Source organism: Callorhinus ursinus, unplaced genomic scaffold, assembly GCF_003265705.2.
Source record: "Callorhinus ursinus isolate GAN/ISIS: 27379988/994484 unplaced genomic scaffold, GSC_fseal_2.0 scaffold83, whole genome shotgun sequence".
NCBI classification, from domain to species: Eukaryota; Metazoa; Chordata; class Mammalia; order Carnivora; family Otariidae; genus Callorhinus; species Callorhinus ursinus.
In genome coordinates this window covers 2852608-2876981 of record NW_027397145.1, presented here as the reverse complement: position 1 = coordinate 2876981, position 24374 = coordinate 2852608, and the positions used below count along the sequence as shown (strand labels likewise).

At 47.7% G+C, this 24374-nt stretch overlaps 1 protein-coding gene and 1 pseudogene across 6 annotated transcripts in view; one reads left to right on the top strand and one right to left on the bottom strand.

Moving 5' to 3' along the window:
* LOC112808955 (elongation factor 1-alpha 1-like) overlaps positions 1-24374 on the top strand; it is a 107343-nt pseudogene that overhangs the window by 10464 nt on the left and 72505 nt on the right.
* The window catches only part of KLHL3 (kelch like family member 3), a 119945-nt gene continuing 96063 nt past the window's right edge, over positions 493-24374 (bottom strand). For 2 of the 6 annotated variants that reach the window (XM_073887813.1, XM_073887816.1), the window contains 7 exons: positions 21036-21153; positions 20428-20625; positions 18826-18927; positions 15601-15729; positions 11490-11630; positions 9343-9486; positions 7638-7763 (listed from right to left, as the gene is read on the bottom strand). In XM_073887813.1, coding sequence (XP_073743914.1) covers positions 7684-7763; positions 9343-9486; positions 11490-11630; positions 15601-15729; positions 18826-18927; positions 20428-20625; positions 21036-21153 — 912 coding nt within the window. In that variant the 3' untranslated portion in view covers positions 7638-7683. Of the gene's footprint in view, positions 5132-7637; positions 7764-9232; positions 9487-11489; positions 11631-15600; positions 15730-18825; positions 18928-20427; positions 20626-21035; positions 21154-24374 lie in introns of those variants that run through there. The other 4 variants (XM_073887812.1, XM_073887811.1, XM_073887814.1 and 1 more) reach the window with 3 other exon arrangements.

The window sequence follows — 24374 nt, the reverse complement described above, 5'->3', positions numbered from 1 at the left end:
GGCACATGGTACATACTCAGTAAATGTTACCTAGTATTATTTCATATATGTTGATATTTTAGAATCAGGCATTTAAAAGTTGTACACATTTAATAAAATATAACTAATATTTGTATATGTAATAATAAAAACATTGCATCTATAAAACCAATCGGTCTTATAAAAAAAACTTCTAAAAATTGACGTTTATTTATAGCCAGATGTCTGTTTCCTCTTCTCCCTGCCTGAGACCCGCACACCCACCTGACGATGATCACTGGATAGATGCCCACACCACCAAACACCTACTAGAGGGACTGGCCTCTCTGGGCCTCCCTGAACGTCTTGGTGGGTGTGAAACTGTGCTGAGGCCAGGGAACAGAGACCCTGGGACACAGACCCTGTCCAGTGGATCTTAAAGAAAAAAAAATTTTAATCTGAAGATAACGTGGGAATAAGACATAGTGGAGAGCCTGGACTATGGAAATAAAATCCTGAGAAAGGTTTTCACAGTTCAGCTTTTATTAAAATTAACAAAGTATGGGAAACTAGAACTTGATTCCTGTTGAAATAATCCACTTGAGGAACAGTTTCTTCAGCTATCACTGTAACTGATGGAGCCTATGACAAGTGTTCTTTTACAAGATGGATGGGCTCTAACATCCAAGCAGAGAATAGGAGATCAAGGACCTTACCGATGCAGTGTGCTCACAGGGTATCAGTGATCAAGTCAGGTTGCCTGTGGACAACCACATGGATAGACACAAAGACATACACATTCAGCATCTTAAGTCTTCTTTCAACGTGTTTTATACATCATATACAAATTAGACAAAAAGTCCAACCGGGTCCTTTACTGCCACTGAAAAATGGGGGGAAATAATTTTCAATCTCATAGCCAAAGGCAAGAACACAGTACTAGGGCAATTTGTTTCTCCAAATGCCAGTCACATGCATTCCTGCCTTGGCTGATGTCATACCCACGAGTCACTCAGCCCCATGACAAAGGCTGTGCAGGGGCTATGAGGTGGTGATTATCCACTATAGAAGCCTCTTCCATTCCCAAATGTCGAAAGTGCTGCTGGCTCACCTGCTCGGTCACACTGCACACACAGCAGAGCCAAACATGAGGGGCTTAGGACTCTGAATAGTGCAAACACTTAAAAAAAATCCAACCTCCTTGCTTCTCCAGGCAAACAAAGCCTTAAAAACTCCAGCTAACTGGAATATGAGTTTGCTAAACCTCCCAACCTGATCCAACAAGGTGCAAATGGGGAGCATGGAGGCGATTCAAATGGCACCTGTCCCAATAATAATAAAAATAAAAGACTGTTTTAATGAGGCTAATGGCAGACTGTTTTAATGAGGCTAATGGCAGATAAATACATAAAATAGAGCCTGGAGTGTAGACACAGCTCAAGAAACAATAAGTTTTAGGGGTAGTGTGAGCATCTGTAAAGCACATGCTTAACACATTCTTAATGATCATGAGGACTGACCCCTGTTTTAAAGCTCATAGAGAAGATGCTTCCAAAAGGGACATCATCCAGCAGCAAAGGCCTTTAGCTGGTGGAAGCTTCCGAAGAACAAGGGGCAGAAAAGAATTGAGGACTGGTTTGCCGGACCTAGGAAACTCCTGGGAGTATGCACTGTAGGGCAGGCCTTTCTCTGGAGCTTCTCCACGCCACAGCGTGCCAGGCTCAGCACCAGGCAGTGAGAGCCACCAGCAGATGGGCCGAGCAGCCTCCCCCTCTGCCAAGAGCGGACTCCAAAAAAAAGTGGTCAGGCAATATAGTTGGGTGATTGCTGAGTCAGGCTAAACGTTAGTCCTGAAGCAATTCCAGAAATACCAGGGATCGTGTTTTCCAGCAATCTCCTTTGAATATGGTATAAGAAAGAGGACTCAAAGTCAAAAAGACTCATCTATCTGGAACTACTGAAAAATCAGTTTTTGGAGGGTGACAAGCGAAGGGAAAAGAGCTACAGGCATGAACTAGGAGAGTGAATGACTTATGGAACAGAACATTTCATTATCATGGATAATAAAAATCAATTCAAATATCCTAAAAAATTATCTTATAAAAATATCTACATTAAAAGTTTAGCCTGAACGCTATAGCTTCAGCTTTATAAAAAGGCAATCTTTGAAAGGCTCTGGCTCAGGAATATACAAACATTACACAACAGATACCAAAGTAACACAGCTCAAAAAGCATGTCAGGGGATACTGCAACTGGTTTGTTGTGAAACAGAATTAAGTATTCTTATTGCATAGCAGAAAATGAGGTCAGTTTCATTTGCATAATACTGCAACTTTTTAGGAGAGATGCCATTAGGAGAAGGAACTTTGCAATTCAGAGTCTGACTTCTGTGTTGTCCAAATCAGTATCCAAGCGGCATCTAAGCGGCTTCTAACCTTGGGCCGCAATTCCATTTCATCACTGTGATCAGCTTTCAGATACACCACCCGCAAAGCTGCATTCACAAGCAGCTACGGGCACCCAAATGGGGGGGCAGGGGGTTTGCCTACCAACGTGACCAGCGGAGACTTGAAATCAAGTCAGCTGTGTTCACTGTGGAGAGAGAATCGTACCTAGTGATAGAGAGACAGCAGGTTTGCAGGTTTTAAATGGCCTCTGTGGGCAGCTAGAGACCGAATGGCTTTTTGGTGGTGATGTACCAGTGTTGAAGTCCCCATGAGAAAGGACGGGTGAGGAGGAGATGAACCTGGCCTCAGCAGTACTACTGGGTGGGGGGAGGCGGGGGGGGGGCGGTTCTTCCCAGGAAGGGAGACATGAGGTGGAACCAAGAGCAGAAAACGTGGCTGGCGAGCTCTCAGGGAAGGGACCTGCTCTGGGCAGATGAAAAACAAGAACCTCCCCCACATATGCATCAAAGTCCAGCTCCTAGGTGTTGGGAAAGAGGGTGGGAAGTTCACCTTTAGTCTGAAATCAGGAGCTGTGTGAACAGCACACATGGGATCTCACCCCCAGCCTCATCCCCATCAGAAACCAAAATAAAGTCCTAAACTCTCCTCAGGCCAGGAGGAAGAACATTTGCAACAGAAAGCTTATCCCATCAGCCTCCAAGCCAAGGCAGAGCTTTGAGACCATGGCCATCTCCAGAGCCAGGTGAGAACACAGCACCCAAATGAAGGCATGCCTTGAATCCTTTGGAGACTTCGCCTCCAGACCCAACAAAGCTGGATATATCAGCCTCTTCCCAAAGCCACTAAGAATTCCGGATGCCTTGGTGCTGCCCTCCAAATGTCTTTTTTTTTTTGCCCTCCAAATGTCTTACTGAGATAACATCTGCTCAATATCCTCAACATCAGAAGACGTTTCTTCAAGAGAGAGTTGAGTGTTTAGTGCACAAAAAAATATACAGTAAATACACAAAGCGGCCAACTAGCTAGGGAGGCTACTGGCTTTCTAGCTGCAGGGATGAGCTGGGGGGGATGCCAGTCTCCTGCAGTATCTGCTTGGAAGGAGCCCAGTTAGATCAGAAGTCCAACATCAGGTTTCATAAAGCCCCCTAACTCCTGTAAGTGGACCCCAAAATCAGGGAGCATTAAAGCCCAGCCCCCATGATGTGAGCGTACTCTTCAGACACAAGACCTTCCCTCCTTATGCCACAAATTCCAGCATAAGTGACTTGCAAGTTGAGGAATGGTTTCACGTTTCTTTTTTCTTTTTTTTTTAATGAAAATGATTCCATGTGCCCTCAAATACCCACCCCCCCCCAAATGCTTAAAGTTCTGTCGTTAAATTTTAACTGTGAATTTGCAAAGCTCTCACCAAGCTCCTCTTTTAAAATGCAAGTATCCCTGAGAGAGATCACACATCCAGGGCATTTACCACCATCTCCTCCCTCTCAGGAAAAACAAGGAGGAAAGGAATATTCTGAGGGTTGGAGAGGGTACAAGCCCTGGAACAGGGGGGGAGCACAAGGAAAGGAAGACGAGGCCCTCAGACAGACTTGACCATCGCCATCTAGTGCTGAGGGCCAGCCCCAGCTGGCGCACTCCTTTGAAGTCATCCACGTCCATCTAGATCACATATGACCCCCAAGGCAGGGGCCAAACTATCTCTGGGTTTGGAGATATGGTGACCTTTTATTTATCCTCCAAACCAGAACACTTCTAAGAGTAAAATGGGATGCTGTGAAGAATTAAGCCTGGATAGTAAGTATAGATGGGGAGTGTCCCATCCCAGGAAAACCCAGACGTAGGATCCTCTCTAGACCATTGTAGGCAGCAACTGCCTTACCACTTTGGTTTGTTGTTGTTTTGTTATTGTTTTTCATGCACGTATATGTATTTTTTTCTCCAGTGTGATACTCGGGGCTTCTCCAAAGAGCTAGTTTTCCCAACTGAAGAGACACAAAATCTCCCAAACCTGGAATCCACAACCTCAAAGACCAGTGGCCCAAGGACTAGGTGGTTCTCATCTGCTTCCTGGAGGAGAGTCCAAGGAAGAGCACCCAGTGGAGGGCCTGGGGACACCATCTGTTCCCAGTTCTAGCACACAGAAGACACAGTGCAGATTTAAGAATGCCCAGCTCTTCTGCAGGCCATGCCAGGGGTCAGAGCCAGTCTGTGGGCATGGTCAAAGCAAGGCCAGTCACCAGTCATTTCTGGACATTCCTGGCCTGTCCAAACAGAGCTCCAGAAGACAGCAGCTTTAGTAATCTCAGGGTTCCAATGGGGCACACATCCAGAAGAGAGGTTTCTGTGATTTGATTTTTAGCACAGAAGGATCAGTAGTAAAGAAATCCAGTAGATTGTCACACATCCCCCAACTTACTGAAACACCATGTTCTACACACACACACACACACACACACACACACAGGTTCTCAGGTGTTCCCGTAGAAACACACAAAAAAGCCCCCATGTGCTGCCTGGAGCTCTCAGGAACCCACTGCTCAGGGGGGAGGCCTGAACACCTCAGGGGCAGGGGGCGGTCACCAGTCTCCACGTCAGACGCCACTTAGCCACGTCGGAGGAGGGCACTTCTTGCTCCTCTGCGGACTCTGGCAGCGAGTGGCAGTGAGGGTGCCGCTGTTCTGAGCCACAGGCAGCACCCCTCCCCTCCTCCACCTCCTGGCCGTGGGCGTGGGGGTCACAAGGGCTTGTGAATCACAGCAACACCTAAGACGAAAGGGAGAGAAAGTCAGCTTCTTCAAAGGTATCCAGAGTGCGACGGGGTTCATGAGTCCAAGCCATCCTAAAGCCCCAGTCAAGGGAAAGGGGCCCGTCTGTATCCAAGCATCGCAGGGCCTGAGAACTCGGGCTGCCCGTGGCGGGCTCTTTCCCACTGTGACGCCGAAGTCCCGGCAGGACACTTGAACCCGCACGCACAGTCCTTCAGCACCACAGCTAGTGGGCTCCCCTCGCATCATCACATGGATACAGTTCCTATCATAAGGACTCCTTTTCCAAGCCCAGAACTCAGCCTCACGACACTCGGCACCAGCACCGGATGCCTGGGGGCAGCTCCATGGCTCTACCTCTCCATCACTGTAAGAGAAGTGACAGTGATTCATGCCTACTTTTATAAGACACTGAAATGAACCGCAAAGAACCGTGAACTGACTTCATTCAAGTCAGAAAAACTGCCCACCAGTCCTAGCTCTGCCACCAGTCGAGTTGCAGTGCAGCCTCAGGCAAGTCTACTGACCTCTTGAGGCTCAGCTCCCATACAGTTTGATGTCACCCGATGGAAAGACCCCTCCCGTGCTAAATGCTGTACTGGGAAAAACGGTCCAGACACGTCTGTCTGCGTTATGATTTCAGCCAAAGCAAACCAAACTCCACGGCTAACTGTGTGAATCCACAGATGACCCAGAGTGTCTCTGGAAGGTGGCAAACACTGTGGGTGGATTCAGCCAACCTCCCCTCTCCTTGCTGTCCGTGACGGCAGAGACCAGCATGTTATCGACTCAGCTTCCCAGACTGCCTTGCAGCTGGTGTGCCGCATGCCCCAGGCCTGGCCCAGACCGTTGTAAATGCACGTCTGCCCGGGTTGCAGCTTTGGCTCTGTCTGCTGCCCGGCCTGGAAGAAGGCTCGCACATGGCCCACGGCGGTGGCAGCTATCAGCAAAGCCGGCAAAACCGGAAAGGGAAGGCAGACCTGTTTTTCAACGACAGCCTGAGCCCTAGGCCAGCCCTGGGCTTCTGGACTTCCTTCTGCCTGAGACAGGTGTGCTCCCTCCTTACTTAAGCAAGTACCTATCTGCTCCTCTGAACAAAATCCTAATTTACAGGTAAGATCTACTGGTACGGTGTAACTGACTGGAGCCTTACTTTAACTTATTCCCACGACTATAAAATCTTCTGGCTGCAGATGAGATTGAGAGAACATTGCTAAAAGAAATGCCAGGATACCCCAGGGGTGAGATTCTGCTAAGACACCCACTGCATGTGAGTTCTGGATAAAGGTGCAGAGAGAAAAGCTCAGAGGCAGGCAGCTCCACAGCCCCCAGACCCAGATGTGCTGCCTGACCTTGACAACACCTTGCCTGAACCTCAGGACTCTTTCGTAGGGTAGCACTTCTTTTTTAAAGCAGGGTCCTGTATTGCTTTTTTATATAAGCAATTTTACATATTTTATATAAGCAATTTTATTATAAATATATATTATAATAAATATTATAAATATATATATAAATATTTATATATATATATAATTGCTTATATAAAAACAATATATAAAAATGCCTCCTCTTTTGGGGGCGCCTGGGTTGCTCAGCTGGGTGAGCATCTGCCTTCAGCTCAAGTCATGGTCTCAGAGTCCTGGGATCAGGCCTTGAGTTGGGCTCCCTGCTCAGAGGGGAGCCTGCTTCTCCCTCTCTCTCTGTTTGCTACTCCCCCTGCTTGTGCATGCTTTCTCTCTCTCTCAAATATATAAAATCTAAAAAATAAAAAAAATAAAATATTCTTAGGGCACCTGGGTGGCTCAGTCAGTTAAGCGGCCGATTCTTGATTTCAGCTCAGGTCATGATCTCAGGGTCCTGGGAACAAGCCCCACGTATACTCAGCAGGGAGTCTGCTTGAGATTCTCTCTCTCCCCCTGCCTCTACCCCTCCCCCCGCCCCTCCCCCCCACATACTCTGTCTCTCTCTCTCTCTCAAAGTAAATAAATAAAATCTTTCTAAAAAAAAAAGAGTAAAATATTCTCATTTTGGGAAATTTGGGAAACACAGAGGAACACAAGGAAAAAACATTTTCACTCCCTTCATACAAAGAGAATCACCATTATCTTGTTGGACTATTTCCCGGCTTCTAAAAATAATCGTGATCATCTACCGCGGAGCTGCTACATGCCAGGAGACACTGTGCTAAGCACCCTCCACACAGTACTGCACAACAGCAGTAAGAGACTTGCTATGATTTTATTCTCATTTTACAAATGAGAAAATGAGAAGTTCAGTCAGACGGATCCCCTTGCCCAGAGTCCCAGGCCAAGTGACAGAGCTGGAACTCAAACTGAGATCTGACACCAACATCCCCTTCTTTGAGCAGTCGCTACTCAAATGTCCGTGATGCAGGACCATGTGACTGAGCCCGCATGGTACATACCCTGTGCATCCTCCCTTTTAAACCCACAGCCTGCCACGAACATGTTCTCATGGCATTAAAAACACTTCCACTGTACCAATAGTCCACAGTTTATTTCCCTGATGTCAGACATTAAGAAGCTCTCAGTTCTTTGCTATCACAAATAACACTCCAAATGAGTAACTATCCATCTGTCTCTGCATGCAGGCAATTTCTTTAGATTCTAAAAAAAAAAAACAAAATAAAAACGATTCAGTCAGTCAATGGAGTTGAAGACAAACTGCACATTTGCTTGTCTCTTTCCCACCCACTTCTAGAGTGGACAGACAATGAAGAGGTAGACATGAAATATTCAGCACATATGTGAAATTCTAACCACTTACACCTAAATCTTGCCCTCTCATTAAGGTCCACTAGGAGCCAAGAGAGGACCCCTCACTGGCCTCGCTGCCTCATACTCGAAAATGCCCTGCTCTTCCCACGACAGTATTGAAAAGAAAGTACTAGTTTTAATAATTCATCTTGAGAAAAGAATCACTCAAAGACCAACATGCCTCTAAAATCTTTTATATTTAGTTGAGAAAAATCCTAAACAAGGGAAAACAGTAAAATCAGTTCATTGCAACTGAGGGCCTGCGTTGACAACATGGGATATAAGCCCCTTCAAGCCTGGCTGGCACAACCTTCCTTTGCACTGGATCCAAACAAGACAGAATGACTGACCTTCTACTGCCAAAAGGGAATCAGAATCCCACTGGAGTTGTGACGTACACTAAAGGAGATCATGGTTGGCAAATACTTAGGGTCATGCCGGGCACATTTTTATGTGCTCAGTAAGTAAGTGTTAGTTCTAACTATTCCAGTTTCTGGAAGACGAGGTACAGGTTGCTAAGCTACATCATGGGTGTAAGAGTCTGCTTATCTCCCCACAGACCCCTGTGGTCAGCAGTACCAACTTCAGTCGGACCTCCCAAACCTCACCGAACCCATCACACACACTCCCCAGCAGCAGCATCGCTCCTTACTCCTGCCTCCACCTCTTGCCTGGAGTGCTTTCTCCCCATCAGCCGGGGTAGTACAAAGGGCATGGGCTCAGGAGTCAGACCTGAGTCTGAATTCTGACTTTGCCATTTTTTAGCCATGTGGTCTTGGGCAGGTGACTTTGACTCTCTAAACCTCAGTTTCATCACCTGTAAAATGAAGGACACAGTCCCACTCACCCAGAGGGTTCTTGAAAGGATGACAGCTAATGGGTACATTGGACCTAACACACTGCCCTCCGGCACAGGGAGGGAGCCCCTGGCAAAGGGCAGCTCCCACTTAAGAGTTGATCAAGCCTCATTTCCTCCAGGAAGTTCTCACCTGTCATGCCTTAAAATACGGAGAGCATAACACATTCTATTGAGAAGTTATGTGTGTATTGCCTTGTAAGTCCTACTTCACATAGACAGATCTTATCTTTCCCATTAAATTTCTGGAAAGCAAGAACTGTATCTTATTCTACGTAGAAGCCCAGAAATGGCAATGAAATTCTAAAACCTCTTAGGACAAATCAGAGCAGTTGGAAGTGGCTCCCGGGAACACAAGTGTTAAAAAGAGTTCTGGGCCTGCATTCAGGTTCGCTGGGGAAACCCGTGCTCATTAGGGGTATCTGTCGTGGGTGCAGAATGACAGAGTGGTGACACGTGACAATTATCCACCATCCCTGGAGAAGGCACTTAGCCCCAAGTTAAGCAAACTTACCTCCACCTGTTTAGAGGTGGGGTGGGGGTCAAGGTGCAGTCGGGCTGCAGCGCACTGACCTGCGTAGCTCCGCCCCGTGCTCATGTTGGTTGGTAGCAGCGTCCATTTGTCGGTGACAGGATTGTAGTACTCCACCGAAGCCAAGTTGCAGGATCCATCATCCCCTCCAACCACATACAGAAGCCCATTCACTGCACAGACTCCTGGGAAGCGGAGGCCACAGGAGACATTATAGCAGGCGCCCCAAAGGGGGCGGGAAGGACCGGAAACAAACGTGGATGGCCCTGGAGGCTCTCCTCCTCCCCTTCAAGGCAGCCCAATGAACCAGCTCATAGGTCTGACTTTGCTCAACGGGAGAGCATGCCGACAACAACCCGTGGGGCCCAAGGATCCCCCGTTTCTAAGAAGGTCCCTTCTCTGACCAGGGAGCTCTCACTGCTATATGCTCCCATGGACATTCCTGGCCCCTGACCCTATAAATACTTAGAGCATTATCGGTACAGGCCCCTGTCTACTGAAGCCTGCAGACCTCCCATGCGCAGACTGAGCTATGATCGGGGAATCTCACACATGCTACTCCTGCTTGTAAGTTTGCCCTGATAAAGGCTGTTATATCCATACTATGTGGCTAATGGTTGTGTCTGTGATGCCTCCATGTGACTTAGATTCTAAACCCAGACGCAGTTTACAAGGCATTCCTCCCACTGATCTCACAGAGAGCTGGCTTGAGGGCAAAGTCTCATACTGCAGGAAGCCAGGGGTAGGAAAATGCTATTTTGCAAGGCCATAGTCTAATACATTATGTCTTCTTTTAAAATTGCATGAAGGGGTTGATGATGTTCAAGAAGCAGTAATTCTAAGTACTGATGAAGATAATCTCAAATACTGGTGAGAGAATAAAAGGTACCACTTTCCTGGATGGTACTGAGGCAAATATGCTCCCTCGGGCTCAAAAATTTCACTCCTGGACTTATATTCTAAAGAAATAATTTGAGATGTGTGCACTGATTAGCCCTAGGACCATTTATAATAACAAAACCAGTATTACTGATCGAAAAAATGGAAATAATGTCCCAATAGTAGATGAGATATTTAAATTGTGATATAGCCATTTAAAATATCACGTAAATCTATTTCGTGTTATAAAAAGACAGTCATGAAAGACTGTAAAGTGGATTAGAAAAGCAGGTTATAAAACAGCATTAAGTAGGATTCCACTTTTGCTATAAAAAATAGAAATATCTCTTTGTGAATGTGTACATATACACACATTTACATCTAAACTTAATTCTTGGATTCTTGATACACTAGCTGTCTTGGGGGTTCTGTAATCCCTTGCTCATGGGGCTTAAGGCCAAATGCTAAGTTATATCACAGCAGGCTCAGGCAGTGGGCAAATTAATAAACTCCCCTCTGTTTACACTTTCAACACGTGAGCTACAAATGAGTTTAGCAAACAGGTAATTTGAGTATAAAGGAAATAAATCTGCTGAAAGTCACCTGTTTGTCTTTCCAGCCTGGGAAGCTAAGCTAAGCCAACACATTCCTAGAACAAAGAGGCATAAGACAAGATATACCAACAGAGGACACGATTCATAGGGCAAAGTTGTTAAAGCAAAGAGTTTAATAGGGATGTCAGGCTCCCAAAATAAATATCTAAACACTCTAAGATAAATCATTCCCACAGGAAGGAAAAGAGGGAGGGGACAGAGAGACAGGAGGTACAAAGCGAGGAATATGGGAAGCGCTCCCACTGGAGAGTGAATTAGGGCCCTGGTGACCCCCACAAGGAATAAGATGGGTTTCAGGTGGGAAGCAAGAGGTTCTCAGAGCCAGGTACTGGCAAAGAAAACACAGAACCAAGTGTCACTGACTGGCCAGGTCCACACAGCCCTGTGCTTAGCTACCCAACAGAGCTATGGGCCGGGAGCTTGAGGGGCAATCAGAGGGCTATTTGGGTCTGTGTCCACACATGTACCGTGAAAGTCATCAGCCCCCTGCATCTAAGCGGGGGAACTCGTGGCTACCATTCGTGCTCCCCAGCTCTCCCCTCTGCCAGCCCAGCACCTACCTGGCAAACGGATACTCCCATTGGGGGTACAAGCTCAGGCCCAGATTCTGGGAGTCTCTCCCCTCCCCCTTTCTCTTACAGCTGGTGTTTGCACCCACACCCCCCAAGGGCAGAAGGACAGAGCGGTCGCATTACCTGCATTTCGCCGGCACATATTCATGTCTGCCACCTGCTTCCAGGTGTTTGTTCCGGGATCGTAAACTTCAACGCTCTTCCTCACCAGGGGCCCGTCGTGCCCACCCGTGGCATACAGCTGGCCACTGAGCACCCCGACCCCTGAAAAGCAGAGCACAGCGTCACAGCCTCAGGCCGGCAACCGCGACCAGAAGCCAGGAGGCCTGGCTTCCGGTCCTGGGCAGCTGTCAGCAGCAGAGCGGCCTGGGGAGTGCTGGTTTGTTCCCCCGGGGCCCTCAGGGCCCTCAGCTGTAAAACACATAGAATGATGCCCTGCCTGCCTCCTAAGCCTGTCAACCTGAGAATCCCCTACAGATAAAGCAAAAATCACCCCGTGGCTATTTAAAGAAACATAACTGTATGTATACACGTAACATATATGTGTGTATGTATGTGGGTATAAAATGGGGGAGAGAGAGTTCATATGCAAAGAAAAAAGAAAAAAAAAAAGACTGAAAGATACCCTCCAAAACTTCAGGAGCAGTTATTTCCAGAGGGTCAAAGTTGGCCTCCCTTTGGGCTGTCTGTGTGGCCGAGTTTTTCTACCATGTCGTACTACTCGTATTCCGTAGCCTTCTATCATACTGGTTGCGTAGAAAGAGTGCAAAGTGGAAACGAGCCGCACAGCCGACCACACAGACCGCCCTGCCCGGGAGGCAGAACCCATTCTTTCAGCCCCGTGCTCTCCTCTCAGCTTGCTGGGGAGGGAGGGTTTCCATTACTCCCGATGTTGAGAGGCCTGAGCCAACTCCTAGAATGGCATCGCCGACAGGATTTAGAATAACCTTTTAGAATCCCCTCGTGCAAGTCACAGGAATCAAAGCCAGCAGGAAGGAGGGTAGCACAGGACCCCTGAAAGAGCAACTGACCTGGAGGCCAGGACACGTGGGGTCTGGACCTGTGTCTCTAACTTGCCCTTTGTAGGCCTCAGTTCTCCCCTCTGCAAAGCAAGGGAGCTGGACTGCATGGGTAGCTCCAAGGGACCACGGACTACTCCACCCCACCACAGGCTGCATCTCAATCAGGTGGGGAGATTTTGAAGAGAGATTCCAGGGCCTCACTCCCAGAGACGCTGGCTGGGAATCAGAACAAGGACCTCAAGTGATTTGGGGATGTGCAGCCAGGCGTCAGACCCGACCGCTTGGTTTCTAGGATATAAGCTTCCCATGGACAAGGACCCGGTCTGTCTTATCTCATCTGTTTTCCTGGGCCGGACGGTACTGGGTTTATTGTTTGAATGACGCAGTACGTAAAATGCCATCTAGCAATTATGCTGGAGTGCTAGTGGTTCCTCACAGTTGCCCGAAACTAACAGCAGATGGTGGTGTTGTATCAACAACGGCTAGCTAACAGACCTGGGCTTAAGGACAATTCAGTGTGTTCCAAAGCAGCCTTGTGGCCCCTCTTGTGCGCTCAGCAGGATCTAGCTCAGCCTGGGTCCCAGAGATGGACTCTTTACCCCCCCGACCATCTGCTAGCAAGGCTCACGCCCTACTGAAGAAGCAAGCAGCGTTCCAGGCCCTCGGGGTCCCCCTTGCCCTTCTGTAGCCTCTTCCACAAATGTTCACACAGACATCTCCGGGACCCCGAGCCACGGGGGCTCCTGGCACTTCAAAGGGCCAGAGGCAGCCAGAGGCCAGAGTCTTTGAGTCTTCAGCCACCAGAGAACACCCACCATCACAAGTTTGTGGGTTCTCCACTCCAGAGGTGTGGCTTTCCCAAATCTCAGGGACGTGAAGCACGAAACAAAATCTGACCTGGGAGCCTGACGCCAGGGCTCTGACAGTAAGGTGAGTAAAGAGTCCACCTCTGGGAGAGAGAGCATCCCCTAAATTGAGTTCACCCAGGGACACAGGCAGGAGAGATGCCATCGTCGAAGGCCACTAGCCCAGGTGAAGGTAAGAGCAGCTCGGGTGAACTCCACACAGCAACAACCCCTGGGAAGCCTGGCCGAGACAGAGCGACTGGCTTCCAGAGGCTGATCTAGGGCAGCTGAGGCAGGTCTCCTAGTAGCTCCACATGGGGCTGCCCCTCCACACTTTCTGCTGGAGACATCCCTAGAAGCAGCCCCCATCTTGGGGCTGCTCCACTCCTCCCGAACTGTCGCTACATCCTTGAGCTTTGAACTTGCTCTCACAGCTCAAGTCACAGAGGATTCCTGGGAAGTACAAAGACAACTCTACCAAGACCCCATAAACCACAGTTACTGAAAGAGCTCTGTGAAGGGAGAGGAGCCACGAGATGTGTGCACTGCACTGGCCCCGAAGGAACACCTACTACCACCCACTCATTTCACATCTGAGGAATCAGAAGCCAGAACGGGGGAAGGGACAGGCCCACGGTCACAAGGCAGGTTCAAGCAGACCCAGCACTGAAGCATAGGTGTCCTGACTTCCAGGCATCTGCTCCATGTTCTATTCAGGAAGGGCCAACTGGTCAGAATCAGCAGAAACAAGCCCACTAAAAATAGCATTCCAAACACAAATGCTTCTTAAATGGGACCATACACCTTTCTTTTTCTTTTCTAACTAGTGAGCACACAAAGGTTTTTGAATAATATTAAAACAGCATAATTTTTAAGGAATGCTGAAGAAGTGGTCGTGTGTTTGGTACTATAAAGTGAGATCACAATTCAATCTTCAAAAATACAAAGAAGAAAAAAATACATACATAAAAGAAAGACCTTGGAAGGCATTATACTAAGTAAAATAAGTCAGAGAAAATATCAGATGATCTCCATGTATATGTGGAGTCTTAAAAAAAAAAAAAAATCAGAGCTCACAGTATAGAGAACAGACTGATGGTAGCCAAGGGCAGGGAACTAAACGGTGGGCCAAAAGGGTGAAGGTGGTCAAAAGGTACAAACTTCCAGTTATAAAATAAAAAAGTCATGGGGATGTCCTATACCACATGGCAACTACAGTTAATAATACTGCATTTCACGCTTGAAAGTTGCTAAGAAAGTAGATCTTAAAAGTTCTCATCACAAGGAAAAAATATTTTGTGGCTATGTGTGGTAACTGATGTTCATGTATGTGGTGATCACTGCATAATATATACAAATACCAAGTAATAACATGGTATACCTGAAACTAATATAGTGTTGTATGTCAGTTACACCTCAATTTTAAAAAACACAAAAGAGAAAGGAAGAGCATTTTGGATGAAAACTCCCAAAGGCGGCTTCCCTTCGTGGAAGTCACACAACCTTCCCACGAGGCCCAGGCTGGTCAACACTCACCAACCCCCAACAGAACGAGAATGGAGAGCCAGGGCCCAGTGTCCAGGGCCCCTGTCTGTCCTCTCAGACCCTTTCTTTGGGCCTCTAAGATGATGGGGGCTGTTGTTCCACTTCCTGGAAAATCCCCAAGGAGCACACGGCCCCTATTCTTCCCACAGGATTCAGAAGTGAGCCACACTTGCGAAGGCCTTCCCTTTCCATGTGGGGAAGAGGGCACGGGGGGGGGGGGGGGGGAGGGCAGGCAGAGAGAGAGAAGTTTGTCTCCAAACAGGAACACTGACAGCTTGGCTTTCAACCCCAAGACAGAGACCCCAGACAGGCAGGCTTTAATTTCATCCGCCAAGACTGGGACAGCCATGCTCACCCTACTACTGCCTAAGAATGAGGCTGTAATAATTTAGAGGTCAAAAATGCTAACTTTGGAGATGAAGCTGAGTGGGAATCCTACTCTACCAGTTATATGACCTTGGGCAAATTACTCGCCCCCTGATCAACTTACTTTCTGTTGAGTGGAATTAATGTTTTGTCTACCTCTTTCGGCGGTGGTGAGGATTAAATAAATTCAAGTACAGAAGGTGCTTATTGGGACAGCACGTGGCACATAGTGAGCCTTCACCTTCCAGGGATGCAGATGTCTCCACGGAAATGGAAGGGATGACGCCGAAGAGAATATCCCCTGGGAGGGGCTTGTGTTGAGCTACGAAGGTGTCAGTGGGATCACAGACGTTAAAAGGAAAGAAGGTAAAATAAGGTAGAATGTGCTCCTGCTGGTCTCCAGGCCCACCTGAGAGCAGATCAGACACAGCCCGCGCCCTGAGGCTCCCCCCGTACCTGCACCACTGCGGCGGGTGCTCATGTCCGCCACATACGTCCACTCATTGGTTGCCGGGTTGTACTGCTCCACGGTGCTCAGGCACTGGCGGGAAGCCCCATCGTAACCCCCGACAGCATACAGCTTCCCTGGAACAGACGAAGTGGCTGAGGGTGGTGCTGGCTGAAACTCCATCTTTAACTCACGGGGGGCACCTTCAACTCCATCAGAGGTTCAGAGTTCCTTTCCTCCAGAGGGACCACAAACCAGACTAGGCATTCTTCACATCTCTGCCTTCTACCTCCTCGTAAGCCATGAGGCTCCCGGAAGCAGTACTAAGCATCCTTCTAAATCAGGACCCTAAATACCCCATGCAAAGCTATGGCCTGGCTCCACTGGGGCTCAGCCTACTCTTGCCAGTGCTCTACATGAGACCTTCTCTAGAATAAGGCGACAAAGACACAAAAAGCTAGAGGGCCCCAGCTACAGGCAGGCAGGTTGACTTTTTGGCTAAAGGCTCACAACAGCAGACAAAACAAATATGGGAAAATATTCTTCGGTGAGAACTCAATCCCTGTCTTCACCATCAGTCATGTGCTGTGTCCACAATGCCAGCAAATGGGGCATGTAGATGGAGTGCTCTGTGTGCACCCTGGGCTGGGGTGCCTGGAATTCATCTGTCTGCTCCCTTGTGATCTTGGAGCCATGCACAAGATCCCTGAAACACCACTACCCATTTTTAAAATAAAAATACTGTAAGCTGCTACCCAAAAGCATCATTTCTGCCTGGAGCTGGGCATGAGGCTGGACAAGGGGCAGGAAATTGGCATGAGAGTGCTCCCAGAGCAGAGACTTAAATATGGAGGGTCTCCTCTCGCTCCCTCCCGCCATCCCTCCCCCTCTTCCTCCCCCTCTCTCTACCCTCCCCCTCCACCGAGTGTGTGTGTGTGTGTGTGGGTGTGGGTGGCAGGGGAAGTCCTACCTCACCTGTGGGCCACAGACCGATGGGGAACAAGTGAGTTATAACAAAGATCTTAAACACTAGCTGTAGACCAAATGAACACCGCCCAGTGCAAATCCACTTAATAGAGTTACTAACTAAAAGAGGTTTTTTGTCACTATGTGCTTTACTAAGGGAGAGATAACAAAAGTACAACTATTATTTGGAAGTCTGCAATTCTTTTAAGTTAGAAAGAGGCTCAAAACTGTGCTGCACCATCACGACTATTGACGTATCAAATGTAAAATTATTTCTTCCTCTGTCATTGAGGCTGGTTTTGTTTTCTGCACCAGAGTCCTCTCCAGCGGAGCTTCTAAAAGAAAGGGACACCACCTCCCCAGTTCTGCCCTCATCTAAGCTAGAAGAAAAGTGCCTGATCCAGAAGCTCTTCCAGGGTCCAGGCTGCTCCTGCGACGTGTGCTGGCCAGGACACAACCACCTACCCACCCAGCTGCCCACCACTCGCCAAAGCCTAAGTCACTCGGGGAGGAGGAAGGCCTGGGGTGTAGAGGAGATGAGAATCTCCCGAGGGCAACCCCAGAGTCATTGGGAGCAGGCAGCCATGGAAGGAGACAGGGAGAAGGAGGAGAGTACCGTGACAATGTGGAGAGCCGAACCTACAAGGCCACAGGCAAGCAGAGGCCCCACGAGATCCTCCTGAAACATTCTCCTAAGCGCTGTGAAGAGGGCCCTCTGCTGCCCCAGGGTGACCCACAGCCAAAGGGCTTCAAAGTCAGGATGCACAAGATCAACACATTGCCAGGCTGCCCTCTGTGTCAACAGGCGCTCTACAAGACAGCATTCTTTCCACACACAGAACGTGCTCCCAGGAGCCCTTGTCAAGGGGAGTATTTCAAAGCACTACCATGGAGGCAACTTCTCGAACCCCCATCAACCATCTCAACCTTGCGTCAGCTGAAAAAATACCCACTCAAGGTTTCTCCTTGAGTCTATTAACAGGGACTTGCTATTTTTAACCCCTACTCTATTGTTTGATATTCCTGGCTGAGGAACAAGGGGGGAAATGGGAAGGTGGCTAGACAAAGCACTTACATTTGGCAGACAAATCAATTTCTGTTCCACCAGGAGGATGAGATCGCAAAAAAAAAACAATTTATCTTGATAGGAGGATAAAATCCTTGCACTCCCCAAGATGACTTATTTAGTATGTTAGAATGATATGTACTTTTAAATGGAAATTTATGTAATACTGGTACAAACCAAGAACAGGGAGAGAAAAGAATATTTCTGTTAATGTCTAATCGCTGCACATTACACTCTCCCCAAAGCAAGTACGTGTGTTCTTGGGGGCGCACATGAGAGAAAGGGAATGTCTGCATACAAGTCTAAATGCACAGATATTCCAGCTAAATTCCCTCTTTCAGGACAGGCTAATGAATCAGTGTTGTCCTACAAAGGATAACATTTTTGTCTAACTCATACTCTATGCTTTAACACACTGAATTCACACATATTTATAAAACTCCCTATTAGCATTTGCTAATGGTCTGAAAGAGTGTAGCATAATGGAAAAAGCCCTGAGTTGGGAGTCAGAAGACCCGGGGTTAAGGACTGGCTGTGCTATTGACTAATGGGCACATCACGTGCCCCTCTGGCACTCCACGTCCCCATCTGCAGAATGGAGAAAATCTAAGCCCTGCCTATCTCCTTCAAAAGGTTTAGGGAACAAAATTTGTACATAAAGGAGCCCTTTATAAACTACAGAGCCCTGTCTAACTGGGCCCCAGACCTCATCCCTCCCACCCGCCTCACCCACACACTCTTCCTGAGCAGAGCAGGACTCTACCACCCACCTGTCCTGCAGTGACAGTAATCAGACCTGGGAAGAAATGCCCACCTCACTCAAGGCTCTGTTCATGTGTTAATGGTCAACAGAGGAACAGGAGGACAAAATTAAACAAAATGAACTCTGACCCCTACCACATTATACTCCCAGGTTATATGTTAACTCTAGATTCCTCAACCTGCAACGAAACTGGTGACAAGTGGCCAAAGGGACAGGCCAGTGTCCCCCCTTAGGCTCCTCTTACTCTTCCCAATGTGCCTGGCCACCTGCTAGCCTCAAGCCAGTAGCTGCACTTCTCTGTACGTCAACCTTCTTCCCCTATTCTGTCGGGATGCTAGCACCTGACTCAGAGCCGTGGTGGGAGGAATAGAGCCAGGACGCTACGACAAGACCCACGGGCTGGGGCACGGATGGGCGGCCGCCCCCGCCATTCCTTACCCTCCACGACACCCACACCCACGCTGCTCCGCCGGGTGTTCATTGGGGCCACGAAGAACCACTCGTTGGTCTTGTAGCTGTAGGCTTCCACGGACGCTAGGCCTGGGAGACAAGAGACTCATGAGGTTCCTACGCTGCCAGGCCTCACCCAGTGTGCCCAGGTGAGGCTGGGACAGGGTGAGAAACCCACTTGTGAGGCTCAGCACCACCTCCCCCTTGCCATGTGGTCTGGGGGCACCTCCCTGAAGCACATCTACAGTGAGTCTACCTGAGAGGCCCACTGAGGCCTGACTCAGGGCGGGTCATGAGAGGACACGGGGGTACCACAGAACTGCCCTGCAAATGTAAACTGTTACACCTACAGGATGAAGGGAAAACAGGAGGTTGCCTCACCAAACACCTTCTTTTCCCTTCTCTTCCTCTACATTAGAAGCTAGAAAGCTCAACACTTACCTTCTCAGACTCCCTAGGGGTGACCCAGTCAATGAAGCCCAAGTAGAAGTCTCATGGGCATTTCTGAAATAGTCTTTGTTTTTCTGATATAGGTGCCAACACCAACCTGCCTGCTGCTACCTGGAATACCAGTGTGCTGGCTGGAGCTGTAACAGCCATCTTATGATCAGGAGGATATAGCGAAGGGACGTTTAAAGAGCTTGGCCCCAATATTCTTGAGCAAGGGGATGAAGTGAGCAACTGCCAACTTCCAGACTCCTTGTTTCATGGGTAAAACAGTACCTCTCAATTGTTTCAGCCACAGTTTGGTGAGGTTTTCTACTTGCAGCTTAGAGCAATTTCTAAAAGAAACAACGCTCCACTCCCTTTTTTTCTCTTTATTACTCAGGTCCTACCCACTAGAGGCAGCCCCTGGAGGGGCTGCAGACCCTGGAATTTTATGACAGAGGCAAAGAGAAGACTGGGAAAGGTTACCAAGTGGTAAAGACACAAATGAAAATTCAGGGAAGTAAAAAATACTGTTTTCCATATCCCTGGGGGCATTTCAGTAACAGAGTTACTGTCTACAGAGACTTTCACCTGGAGGCATAGGAGAGATGAGATAATCTCTCCAAGTCCACATCTATTCATAGTTTCTGATTTAAACTCTGAAGTGACACAGAAGCCAGGAGCAAGGGGACGCTCCCGCAGTGACACAGCCAGGCAAAGCTTCTTGGGGCAGTAAAAAGGCAATGGACAAAGATGGCAGGGCCCGAGGCAGGTCCCTCCCATGGCTGAACCCCAGCTCCCTTGTCCATCCAGCAGAGGCTTCGGACAGTCCTGAGATGCCCTGCAGCTGAGCATGCTCTCTAAGTCTTATCTTTCAAAAAAATGGGTTCCCATATAATAGAGAGGAGAAAAGGACCTCTTCTGAGTGCAGGACGCTCCCTAGAGTCCTAGAAATGATAGCATGTGGGCAGTTACGTATCTTGTGTATAGGAAGGTCTGGCTCTGGCAAGCAAGGTAAGGAGATGAGGCAGGATGAGTATGCTGTTGAGGAAGGAGCTATGGATGGACAGAAGGTTGGCCCAAGAACTGACTGAGCAAACCACGGTTGCACTGAGGGCATGTCTCAGGCTGGGAGGAGTGGGGACCACATCCCAGACCTACCAGTACTGCCATCAAAGCCCCCCACGGCATAGAGCAGGTCATTGAGTACGGCCGCGCCCAGAGTGCTCCGGCGCTCCTGCATGCTGGCGATGGACGTCCATTGGTCCTTCACACCGTCATATACATCCACGGTCCGCACGCGCAGTGAGCCATTAAACCCGCCCACAGCATACACGTGACCAGCCATGAACACCACACCTGCAGCACAGGAAACCAGGGCATGGAGGTCATCTCAGGCGGCTGATGACTCATGCGGTGACGATAAGTGACAAGAGGGGAGCCAGGCAGTCACATGAATAATTCACCACAGCGATCTCCAACTTTACAGAACCAGAAGTCATCATAGGGCTCACTGGATTTCTACTCATATATGCTTTTCCAGTGTTATTTGATTCAAGCAAATACTTGTCCTAGCGTGAAGTCCCTAAGCACGTAAGAACCGACCCCAGAAGGGGCAGCCAGAAATCAGGTAAGTAGGGAAGGAAGAGGAGGAGAGTCTGTAAATGCATAGATGTTTGTGGACACAAGGAGCAGGGGAGGGTTTCCGGCAGTAAGCAGAGACGAGCTGGGGAAAGGCAGGCTGCCAAATGACAGATGGTGCTGCTCACCTGCTCTGCATCTCCTGGAGGGAAGCTCAGCAATCTGGTCCCACCGGTCCTCTTCAAAATCATAGCATTCCACGCTGCGGATCGCCTTGGGGGCCTGGCCACCGACCACAATCATGACCTCCAGAAAAACAAACAGACATTAGCTGGGTCTCCCCAGCTAATGGATGCGTGCATGATCAATCCCTGGTCCGTGCACACGCCAATTGCCCAGGGTCCATGAGTGACCTGACATGCCAGTTTACAGAGTTAAATACGTGGAGATGCTACCCCAAATCACCAACAAACAGGACGATCAAGAAAAGTCTAACAAGGACATCTTGCCACAGAAACACTATCATAAGGTCTACACTTCCCAAATACCTATGCTCAGGGCTATGGTGGTGGTATGTGTAGCCACTCAGGGCATGCTCTACAATCTCGCTGCCCTCAAGCATTTGGGCCGGGGGGATGAAATTTTGTATCAAAACAAAATATTCTGAAATACATATCAAAACTTGAATCTATTTTGGAATGGAGTGCAGAACTTGGATGCATTTTAAGGAGAAAATTACCTCAAAAATATTTCTGAATACACAGACTACAGGGAGCACTTATTCATTGTAGTCTGGGGCAAAATTGTGAAAGACTGCTTTGGGGTAGTGACCACAGAAACGTATGTAACTGATGATGCTCTGAAAAATAGTGCTAACAATACTGTTCCCACAAGTATGGTAGTGGCTACCAGTGCCAGTCACCATGTGAAATGTGTTGTTATTTATGTGTCACCAAAACCCCATGAGGGAGATATTATCCATATTGACAGATGGGGAAGTTAAAGCTCAGAGAACATAAGTAAATCACCCAAGGTCACACAGCTGAGAGCGGCAGAACAGAGATCAAAAACCAAGTCTACCTGACTTGGAGGTGAAGGCAGCCCCACCCCTCTCCTGCTCCAGAGACAGGGTCCACGCAAAGACAGCTCATTATATCCATGTTTGTCAAACTGTAGGTCACATTTCATGAGTAGGTCATGAGATGAATTTTATGCATTGCAACGGCATACTTTTAACAGAGCAGCACAGAAAATATAATAAGGGTGTTACTTCATGAAATATTTGTTGGGGTTATACACACATGTAGGTGTCTCCTGGATAACAATTGAAACATATTTCTTATTGTACGGTATCATCAGAAAAGAAAGAAAGAAAGAATGAAAGCCACTGGTCCAGCTATAGTAACAGAACCACAGCATTTAACTGTGGTATCCCAGTTGCCGAGATTTTTGTCACACGTTATTCATCAATAAAAAAAAAAGTAGCCAAGTTAACAATAGTGTACACATTTTAATAAACTTGTGCAAATTCATGGCCATCCCTACTAGGACATCACGCTCCCACTGGCATTCCAAGATGCCTTCTTCTGTGGCAAGAAAGAGGTGGAAATCACAGGTAGCCCATCAGTAGGAGTCTCAGGATGTTTTCATTACCTGTAGCTTGTATTATTTACTCCTATGGTTCTCAAGCTTCAGTGTGCATCAGAATCACCTGGTGGGTTGTTAAGACACAAATTATTGGGCCCCTGTCAGAGGTGCTTATTCAGCAGGTCTGGAGTGGGACAGAGAATGGGCATTTCTAACAAGTTCCCGGTTGAGGTTGATGCTGCTATTCCAAGATTCATACTTTGATAACTACTGTTTTCACCCTTGGACCCCAGGGTTTGCTGATGTTCCATTAACAATTTCTGCCATTATGAACTACCATAGTACTTTTACTTCTCCACAACAAATGTTTGAGGAGAAGAGTGATGATCAAAATCTATGTGAGCTCCCAAGAGTACATGCCTCAGGTGAACAGCATCTACACCAGGAGGCAGAACTGGGGCCGACAACTACTGCTCATCCATCATTTACACCCCAAAATTCCAGATCCAGGCTCACCCACTGCCCACATGTGTGGTCACAGCCATCTGTGGTCAAATGTGGGTGTCCAATGTTCAAAAACTCAGAAGTCAGTTCTGACTTCTGGAACATTCCAAAGGAACCCAGGACACACAGTCCAAGCTTAGAGCTACTGCAACTACTTCTGGAAATAAACCTCCATTAGGCAGCTCAGGGGGTCTGCTGCTCTGTGTCAAGAGGGGCCCTTTTCAGAGAAAAGCTGAATTTGACATTACTTCCGTTCTGTAATTCTTTGCTTAGACAGGCATCCAAGAACAGTTTAAGGGGGATGTTAATGAACACAGCCTCTTGGCAAACTCAGACTATGCCCACCTTACTCTTCTGGGGCCCAGTGACTTGCCTCACATTCTTAAACATGCCTAGAACGTGCACTGTCCTTCTGGTTTTGAGTTGGCAAAACTAAAGCAAAGGCACAATACTGGGATAATTTTCTATGAAATCTGGTTTGGGGGACTAAGTAAGAATAAAATCAGGTTTTAGTTTTCTTTCTGCAAACACCTCAGGCACTCAACACCCTCTGTTCCCTCTCCATGAAACATTCTTCCCCCTGTCTGTATCCCTCTGCTCTAACACATGTTTGTCTTTCAGGTCTCAGTTGACCAAGTGTCACCTCCTCCAAGAGGACTTCTCTGATCTCACCTCTGAGTTACTGTCCCTTCTCTGAGATCACACATGCCCTGGGTTCTCTCATTAAAACTGCCCCACATTGTGCTGTAACTGCCTGGCTACCTTGTCTTCCTGGCAAGATGGTGACCCTGGCCAGGACAGAAAATGTATCTACCTCAATCACCAAGATAATCCTAGGGCCTCATGGTGCCAGGTAAAAGTAGGACTCAGATACTTGGAATAAGGAACGAACGAATGGTTAGTAGCATATGCAAAAAGCCAAACCAAAAAATACAGAGTTGAATGGAAGAAAATACACAGTCCAGAACATCACTTTCTGGGTTAAGATATGTTGGACACTAGATTACAATTCTGGAGATAGAATTTGAGAGGAAAAAAATAAATAAAAAGAGAAAAAGAGAACTTTTCCCATCTTTTCACTCAACCACCAGGAGAAAGACTGCTTATTCCCTGTTCAAGTTAACAGGCTTCCTCTGTAAATAAAATTTTAAAAAGTAAAACAAAATAAAGGCAAAGCTTTCAAGGAACCTCGCCATGCCCCAGAAACCATCTTATGCCAGGGGTGGGGAGGTATATTCGTACTGGAGAAAATCCAGTACTCATCTCTGAGAATTTTCAGAGTCACACAGAAACACATCATACAAATGCAAAAAATGTCAATGGTAAGGTAAAACCTGAGTAGAAAAACAAAAGTAATACAGAACAAGGTTTTGAAAATAAACTTGCCTTGGAGCTTATAAAGCCACTGTTGAGACACGACTTTAATATTCAACTTG